The sequence below is a fragment of the Erigeron canadensis genome, chromosome 4 (genome assembly GCF_010389155.1).
Source record: "Erigeron canadensis isolate Cc75 chromosome 4, C_canadensis_v1, whole genome shotgun sequence".
In the NCBI taxonomy this organism is placed as follows: Eukaryota; Viridiplantae; Streptophyta; class Magnoliopsida; order Asterales; family Asteraceae; genus Erigeron; species Erigeron canadensis.
In genome coordinates this window covers 24,098,358-24,108,236 of record NC_057764.1, presented here as the reverse complement: position 1 = coordinate 24,108,236, position 9,879 = coordinate 24,098,358, and the positions used below count along the sequence as shown (strand labels likewise).

At 29.6% G+C, this 9,879-nt stretch overlaps 1 protein-coding gene across 1 annotated transcript; it reads right to left on the bottom strand.

The window, feature by feature from the left end:
* Positions 1 to 358: 358 nt before the first annotated feature.
* On the bottom strand, positions 359 to 905 carry LOC122597205. The gene is made up of 2 exons (XM_043769829.1): positions 489 to 905; positions 359 to 370 (listed from the first exon to the last, which is right to left on the bottom strand). The coding sequence occupies exons 1-2, from the start codon at positions 903 to 905 to the stop codon at positions 359 to 361; spliced, it is 429 nt and encodes a 142-aa protein (XP_043625764.1).
* Positions 906 to 9,879: the final 8,974 nt, after the last annotated feature.

Below are 9,879 nucleotides of genomic sequence, written 5' to 3'. Positions count from 1 at the left end.
GACCCGGCATTTGATCTCGCCCGACCCGGGCATCCATTCCTACTAGGATTTACTTAGTTTATTGGACTTTTGCATATTTCTTTTAACCCAGATATCTATACGGCATCAATAATCTTATAGGATCCGACTTATACATATAAGTATATATATATATTTTAGGTTCTGATTCTCTATATATATCTATCCAACCTAAACTCGTAGATCTCTTGCAGGCCGATTTACATATATATAAATTAGGGTGAGATTTCACCATAATCATAGCATTAGGCAAAATTTTAGGCCTTTTAATTAGGTCTCTAAATAAAATGGAATCTCGATCAAACATGCATGCTTCAACATACATAGCTGAACCGGCCCATTAGGCGGATGGCTGAGAATTGAAAGAAGAGGGGATTAATCACTTTAAAAAGAAAAATAGTAATAATAATAATAATAATAACAAAGCATTATTAATCAAGTACATATAAATATATATAATGGTGTCTTACGTTTTTGAGGCTTTCCTTTTCCCTTAGGAGGTTAGCTATTTTAAGTTCAAGCTTATTACATTTAGCTTCAATATCTGCATACTGGGCCCCATACCATGCGTCTTTTTCTGTAATTTTTCCTAAGGAGCCTCCAACCAAGTTATCTGCCCTGCAACAAGTTTCATAATACAAAAAGTCTACATACACCTTGCATGCAGCTTCGCTCTTCAAGAGCAAATTTTTATACACTGTATCCATATTCTTTTGACCCTTTATGGCCAAGAATTTGCTCATAGTTCCTGGCGGGAAGCCTTTGGCAAATCCACAACCGTCTAAGCACGGTTGCCGGTTAGCAACACAGGCGTCGCACCTGCTACGTTTAGGAGGGAGTAGAGGAGCGGAAGTCTCTTCACCACGAAGAGATTTGAGAATCTTCATGTTTGTGAAGTTATAACTATATATGAAAGTTTTGTGTTGAACTTGGTTGGAGGCTATGAAATTAGGAGAGTAGAGAGTGGGTGTGACAGGTACCTATATAGACAGATCTTTTTTAATCCCATCCCCCAACTATTAAGACATTGCATTTACAACACACTCCTCTCATTTATTAAACAATCTTCACCAAACAGTATCTAGACATTAAAAACAAAGCTTTTAGTCTCGTGTGAGGTTGACAAAACATTTTTAAACAAAACGAGATATGTTATCCGATTACTGTATTTCATATGAGAGGTAATTTATGCAGTAACATGTTTATATAGTTTGAAAAATTGAGTTGATATTTTTTGATGAATAAACTATTATTAAATAAAGAAACTTGACAATATAATACATCATTGGAAATAAAATTAAAAACTAATAAATATTACAAATTAATAGTCGGAGATGACTACGTGTACATATTCAAAACGTACCCACTACCGTGATAAGATGCGATATTCTTAAAAGTGTTAAAAGGGTAAGAAACTTAGAATAATAATAATATTCAATTAAAATAAGTAATCTTTGTAAACAAATTAGAAACAAGTTAATAGATCAAAATATATGTTTCAAAACAAATTATATATGTTAAGCTCAAAATTAAAAAACTATTGGTGGGTTCAAAGAAAATAAAGTTGGCCCATTAGTCGGGCCAAATTAAAAAACTAAAAACGACCCAAATAAAATGGAAATAGCCTGTTAAGAAATGAAAACGGGCTCAAAAAGTGTTAAAAGTATATGAAACTTAGAATAATGATAATATTCAATTAAAATAAGTCATATTTGTAAAACAAATAGAAACAATTTAATAGATCAAAACATAAGTTTCAAAACAAATTATATATGTTAAGCTCAAAATTTAAAAACTATTGGCGAGTTTAAAGAAAATAAAGTTGGCCCATTAGTCAGGCCAAATTAAAATGGAAATGGTCTGTGAAGAAATGAAAACGAGCTCAAATAAAATTAAAGTGGCCCGTTACTATTCTTTGCACGCGTATCGATGACTTTGTTTTTAATATATATAATAATGAGTTATTAAATAAATGCAAATAAAAAAAACTTTACAAGTTTGTTTCTTTTATGTTTATCCTTGAAAAATATGGAAAACAAAAAAAACAAATCAAAACAGATATGAAACTGATTTAAACAAAAACAATCTACATTATATTACACAATTAATCCACACTTTGGGCATTTTATTTTTTAGCCATTAAGTGACCGAATTGATTAAGTGATTGAATGAATAAATTATGTCTGTGTGAATTAAGTCAATACAGTTGTTTTTTTTTATCAAGTCATAAAACAAACAGTTCTGATAACTTAATGTATTAAGTATTTTTTAATTAAGTCATGACTTTTTCTATTAAGACATTAACAAACAACACCTTCATCAACCAAATGTCCCAACAAGCTATGCTCAAAAGTCAAACCACCTTAAAACTGATCCAAACTACAAATAAAATGTTCCAAAACATTGTCAAAAACAGATCCATATAATCTACTCAAACTGTTTTATAAATTCAATAAATTCGTTCATTGGAAACCGTTTTTGGATCAGTTTTATAATCATTTTAAAAAATCAGTTAATTTTTAGATCAGTGGCTTTTAGATCGTTTATGAATTTCTACATGAAAAAAAACTATCCAAAGTGTTCCAAAAAATCAATTTGTGTTAAGATATATGTGATCGGATATGATAATAATTGTCATGATACGTGTGATTGGATATGTCAATCAAGAATTTTTATTTTAATATAACTGTTTCTCAAATTTAGGAAGAGTGAATTTCATATTTTCCCTTATTAAACTCTATAAATATCAAATATACCCAACTAATATTGAAAATATCAAATTTCCCCAATCTAAATTATGAAATATCAAATATCCCCAAAATACAAATTTAGCTAATATTAAATCTAAAAAATCAATAATAGTTATCTCTAAATAATAAATATCTACAATGCCCTCTTAAAAACCAAACTTTCCTGCTTATTCCCCAAAATCAAGATGGAGGTTTGCCCCTAAATAAAGACCCACTTCGTACGTGATTTTCCAAAGAAAAAAAGACCATATGTCTAGCATGTAAAGACTAAAGAGTAAATCAAGATTCATGAGATACCTACATAAAATATTTTTATTCAAGCAAAGCCGTTCGTTAAATATGATTACAAACTCATTATTGCATATTTGTTTTTCCACTCAAAAGAAATTGTTTAGGTGGTTTTATGTATTTCAGATTACTTTAACCACCTTTTTCCTTGATAATATCGTGTACTTACTTTCAAGAAATAAGCATTTTTAAACGGGTATTGTAGTCATTATATAATTTGAAAATAATTATTATTGACTTTTTCAGATTTGATTGTAATTAAATTAGTGTTTTGGGGACATTTGATATTTTAATATTTAGGTCGGGTATATATAATATTTTTAATACGAATTGAATATATTTAATATTTATAGGGTAAGGGAAAATATGAAATTCTCTCATTCTAGGCTAAACTATCTTTCTCACTAGACTTAATGATTGCATCCTTCCTTTATTTTTAATGTTTTAGTAGTTTAATGGTTGGCAAAGCGTGACAACCCAAAGCATAGAATTACACACATTATTAGGTTAGGTATTGCAAACGTCTTTGTGATCGATCTTCTACTTACCGCAACACTAGCTACATTCGATCGAGTTTACTGCCCGTAAATGTGTGTTTAGTTTGAGGTGTTTACTTATACAACTTTAATTAATTTAAAACTTGATTTTATTTTTGTCCTTAAAAGCAAACAACATCGAGGATGAGAGCACAAGTATTTGGTATCTAATAAAATTTATGTACAAATTATTGCAACAAGTGCAACGTGTTAAAAGTTTTTCTTTTTATAACTCCATGTGAATATATGATGCACTATATATATATATATGCGCGACTAGCTAAAAAATTATTTTATACGCTATTCTATAGGTTTATTATATAAAATTGATTATGTTATAGTTCATGGTTAATTCATGTATCACTCTGGTCACCCTTTGTTTTTTCGGACATGTCGATAGCACAGTCACTTAACCTACTATAGTGATTTCACATCCCTTCTAAAAACATTTAACCTAAGGTATTTTGATATCATCAACAACACCATTTGTGTAGCCATAAATCGCGTAAAAATGTATTCACCTTATAGATTAACACTACAACAAATCAAAAGTAAATCGATAATGTAGCATGTTATCTATTCATCAAACGTAATAATATGTACAAAGTAAAAAACGAAACATGACAAAAATTTAGTCATATAAAATACACATAAATTTAGTCATATGAAATACACATAAATACAATACGAATAAGTAAAAAAAACCCAATAAGATAAATAAGAGAAAATCATTATAGATTTTGCTTTTTATTATATAATAGACTTTGTTTTGTGATTAAAAATAACAACCAAATTTAGTTAAAGTTTCGGAAAAAAAAAAAAAAAAAGGGAAACAACAAAATTGATTGGTCATATATAATCTAATAATATATTCAAATAATTTCTAAAATTTGATATATTCTTTAAAGTTGTATATATTTTAATAAATAATATTATTTTTTGTCAAATATGTGTGTCAATTTAGTAGATGCATGAACGTTATTTTATTTTTTTAATATGAGTTTTGATATTATTTTTTTTATCTTGTCTATATAATTATGATTAATATATTATATTATATTTAATATAATAAAATAGATTATTTTGAGAATAAATAAAGGTTATAAAATAAATATATTGTAAAAAATGTATGGAGATGCCACGTAGGATAAAATCCTATGTGACAATATTTAAAATTAGCTTTAGATTGAAAGAAGGCTTTAAAAAGTTATGATTCTTATTGTTTTACTATATATATAGATTTATATATACGGGAGATTAGAAGGTGATTTTTCTACTATTATTATTGTTTCTCTTACTAATAACTTGATAATACATTTAATTTTTTTTAAAGGTTTAAAGATAAATTTTAAATCTTAACTCTTGATTTTTATTCAAGAGTCAAAATCTTCATTAGTTAAATTGGGATAATTTTTAGAAATCCCCTCCCTTAAAAAAAGGCCCTTACCATAATGGTAAAGTCATAGATTAATTATTGCGTTGACACCTTACACAACGTATAATAAGTATTTATTAAAAGGACATGAGCACGTTGATACACATTTTATGACCCTAACTTAATTTGGAATGATCCAAAACACAGGTGGTGGATCCAAAATACGACTACGAGTAATTAATTTAACGCATTTTCAAGTACGTGCTACCACCATAGTATTGACCATATTACTCTATAGATTGGTTGGCATGTTTTTCGTATTAATTAATGGATTAGATTCATGTCGATAACGGTTGTGCTTGTGTAAATGCATATATAAATAGTTTCAATGTCGTTACATTATTATATTACTTTTGTGGAGGTGTTAACCATTATTTCTTTTTAGCCTGGTTACTAAATTTTTAGGTTGTGAGTTTAGAGTCTTTTAAATTAATTTAAAATAAAGAGCAATCTAATAATTTAAAATAAAGAGCAATAATCTCATATATCAAATGAGACAAAGAGTCTCAATTTAGTGTTGCTATTGTTTTTTAAGTGGCTTTCAGGTCACATGGTTAATGACATATCTCCATTTTGAAGAAACTAATTAACATCAATGGGTGGTCTTTTGTCTTCTGCTGAAGTGATGAAGTGGTGATCCTGAAAAAGCAACAGAGGGTGCAACCAATAACATCCATTTGTTTCAAACCAAACGACTTGATATTCACAATTTTTTTTTTTTTTAGTTTTTGATATAATAAAAAATCAACATATATTAAAATAAACGAGAGCAATTACCCGCGCGTTGCGGCGGTGAGATGATGGGTGATAGGTCATAGAGTGTGATAACCAAATGTCTTAGCCGTACGGGCTTCGCCCTCGAATTTAAAAATTCATCGAAAATATATCGAATAACATCTCTAATGAAAGAGCATGAAATTTTAATAACACCCATATAATTTTTATAATTTATTGATGTACGTTTTGTGAGATAAAAGATTTTGAACGAATTGGAGGAATAAATGATTTATGAATAGAGAGAAAAAGATGATTGGTTGAGATTTGATGAGAGAAAAATGGTGTTTGGTAATATATATTGATAGAAGGGACATTTTGGGAAAGTAAATGTTGAATTGAAAGTTAAAAGTTGAAACCCTATTTTCATTATAATAGTATAGATAAGGCTTATATATATTAATGTAATTAAATATATGGTATCGTTGTTTCCATCGTATACCAGCAAAGAAAAAGAGAAACTTAATGTGTTGTTTAAAAAAGAAGATGGAACTGTCCTTGGCTTAGAGTGTAGCCGAAGAAAAATATATATATATATATATATGAAAGAATAGTATCGTAGTCTTTCAATATGCAAGTAAGGTGAGTCACTGAGTCAAATAATGATCAATATAAGATTTAGAAGGTTGACTTGTGTAATTATGTAGTTCATGCGTCCAGGAGAAAAAAGAAAGAAAATAAGATGTATTGCAATTTAGATTTGTGATGTTTCTAGCATAAGAGAAGAAAATAGTGTCTAGTCCCTTTCAAAAATTATAGGTATCTGACAAGAATTGAGAAAAACCTTTTCACAAATACATGTAGTTAACAAATGGAAGACAATGTTTTATTAGTAGCATGGAAGCCTCACAAAAAATGTTTAATAGAACATCATTAAGTAGATAAAAGTGTTAGTTTTGTTGATTGTATTATTTAGCAGTTTATGGGGTTTGATATATTTATTTACTTATTCTTTAGTTATTATTGGTTTTATAAGTTGTCGTGAATATATAATAAGCTTAGTAAACTATTATTATTACTGATTGATTCTGAATGTTCAAAAGGTATAATAACTTACTTTTAACACATGCATATTGGGGTTGTTTCTGCATGTTTTAGTAGATACGAACTAATTGTTGTTTTGTTGTTTAATGGAGCCTGCTGTTGAGTTGTGTTACTTGTTGAATAGCTGTACACATAGTACACTACCCGTTATTTAGTTGTCATGTCACGTGCACGTTAAAAGCCCTAATGAAATAAGTAGCATTGAGTAGCATGTTTATGTGCAAAGCCTTGAGCACTTTGTAACAAGTGTTAAGCTTAAGTCACATTTGGTCGCGTGGATCATTTGTATTAAGTAGCCCATCCGGGCGATGTATATGTCCCTGGTGGGGTTAATCATTTAAGTATCTAAGTAACTTCGTTGGTGTGATTGGCCTTCGAGGGATACATTTGTAATTTTGACACTAAGGAGATATCATTTTTCTTGCGTATCTAATATGTTGCTTCTCCAAAATAGCGTATGGGTGTGATGAGCGTCCATTTTGTGATTATTTCCCAATCATAAGGCCGCATTTTGATGTCTAATTATTTTATTTATGTAAACCTTCGGTACTTAATGATTTTGGATATTTATACAGGTCACAGATAATGCTGCATTTTGGACTCGACTAGATGGCGCACGTGACCCGCGGTCAAGAAAGTCAAAGAAGCATTGCAATCTATAATATACTAAAGAGGGGGTTGGGGGCACCCCTAATCCACCTCCTTGAGTCTAATTTTCTCTTTTTATTAATTCTCTAATTTTTTTAATATTATCTAAATTAATTTACACTTTTTGGTTTTCCATCTCCAATTTACACTTTAACCCCAATCTAAAACAATTAATTTACACTTTTTAGTTTCCCATCATCAATTTACACTTTCACCCAATTTAAAATAATTAACTTACACTTTTGATTTTTCATCACCAATTTACACTTTAACCTAATTTATATTTAATTATACTTTTATATATACTTTACACTTTTAGAATATAAGAAACTGTAATTTTTTATTTAACTAAAGTTGAAAAAAAAAGGTAAACTGAAATCAATATTTATATGGAGTTAGTTTTCGTATGTTTCTTCGTTGGGCGGATTATTTTTGGAGTATTTTGACCGATGGAGTGGCTATTCAGCTAGCAAATTTTCAAGTTGATTTCGGTATATCTATTTAATATATTTGAATTCCAATTTTTTAGCTTTGATTAATATATTTTGAGACTACCCGTCCATTGGACGGGTTGTTTCGGCCCAGCCACAAAAGGGAGAAAAAGGCCCACGGCCTTTGGGCCTAGTATACTCGTGAGCAGCAGTCCAAGGAAGAAGCAGCAGCCCACTTTGGGCCTGGTGGTCATGAGTGAGCCCTGCATCCAAAAGAAGAGGAGAATGGACTTGGCCCTTGTACCTCGCGTGAATCCGGCCCAAAGAAGAATAGAGGCCGCAGCCTCTTTGTTTTGACATTCGACATCTATACATATATACTAGGTGAAACCGGTGAATTTTATTTTCTACTTAGAAATCTCTTTTAAACATTATATAACTTGCACGGGTCTAATTCACCTAACATCAAACAACTTATCAATGAATAACCATTTCTCCATCCCCATGCATTCAACGGATCGATATTTCTATGTCACAACTTCCAAAAGTTCAAAATGAAAATAAAATAAAATAAGATTTCTACAATACTATGAATTAAATTATTTGGATTTCAATTTAGTATATGATATAAATAATAGCGAGACATATCGCTCTTCTACATTCACATTAAACTTTCCATTTGAATTATACTCGTAATATTATACACACACAAAGGAGAATAAGAATGAGGCAACATCTTAACGAACCTATTGAAAACAATCTCATTAATCATTAGCAATTTTCTACAATTATTCATAATCCATGGATAAAAATATAAATATCAAACTATCCCCAAATGTTGGTCCTAGTACACCATCATATTCCAGAAGGAGTAGAAATCGCTAAATGCATGACATAATTAAAACATAAATATAAAATTATGATGACTTGTAATGGTAAGTTGCATATGATACACGTACAATGATGATAGAATTGGGAGTGTCTCTTTATCCTTAAACCAAGGAAGCCCAACAACATTTGGTTGCAACTGACATTGTTTTGTTTTTCTTTTTTTTTCCCAAAAGATAAGGTACTGACATTAGGTGTTCATTCGGATACGGATATTTGGTATGAGTAAATTTCCCTTTAATCCCGATTTGTTATTTTATTTTCAAATGGGCAGTTAAAAACAAAAGTATATTATACATGTAAAATAATATATTTGCATGCTCAAAATGGAGGAGTCGTGGTTAATTTTCAAACTGCATCACTTCTATAAAAGCAATATATCACAACATAATAGACAAGGGACAATATGATGAACATCAACGATCATTTCTTATTTCAAAACCTAACAATAGACAACAGAATGAATACACGTACCATTAATTTTAAATAAAGCTCCGATCACTTGGACAACATTATCACACACCAGATGCTTCGAAGTCAAACACATCAGGGTTAATGTCGGTCGGTGCTAGATGGTGACGAATTCGACAACGTTCAAAATATCATATTTACCTCAGCAATTTTTAAAACATCATAGATGCATATACATGATGCATATACATGATGAGAGCATATACATGATGAATTCGACAAATTTCAAAACATCATATAGATGCATATACATGATGAAAGCATCCGATTTATTGGTTGAAGAGTATCATTTGGTTTATTGGTTGAAGATATAATATTTGGTTTGTTGGTTGAAAACATCTTTCTTTTGAAAGTATTTTTGTGAAGCTTACGATATAATGAGTTGAGTTAAGTTTTATAAATGAATATGACATGTATATGCATTTATACTTTATATATAATTAATGACATGTTATTGAAAAATTGGAGGAAAATGTGTATATGTATATTTTAAAACATCATCTTTACCTCAGCAATTACAATTACTGGAAGCGTCCTATAAATTTGCTTGCGTCCAATATATTTTCTTACTAACTTTCGAATTAGTGGGATATGAA

What these genes read in the sequence shown, in the direction of transcription:
- LOC122597205 (XM_043769829.1), bottom strand. Translation starts at nt 905, where the DNA reads ATGAAGATTCTCAAATCTCTTCGTGGTGAAGAGACTTCCGCTCCTCTA.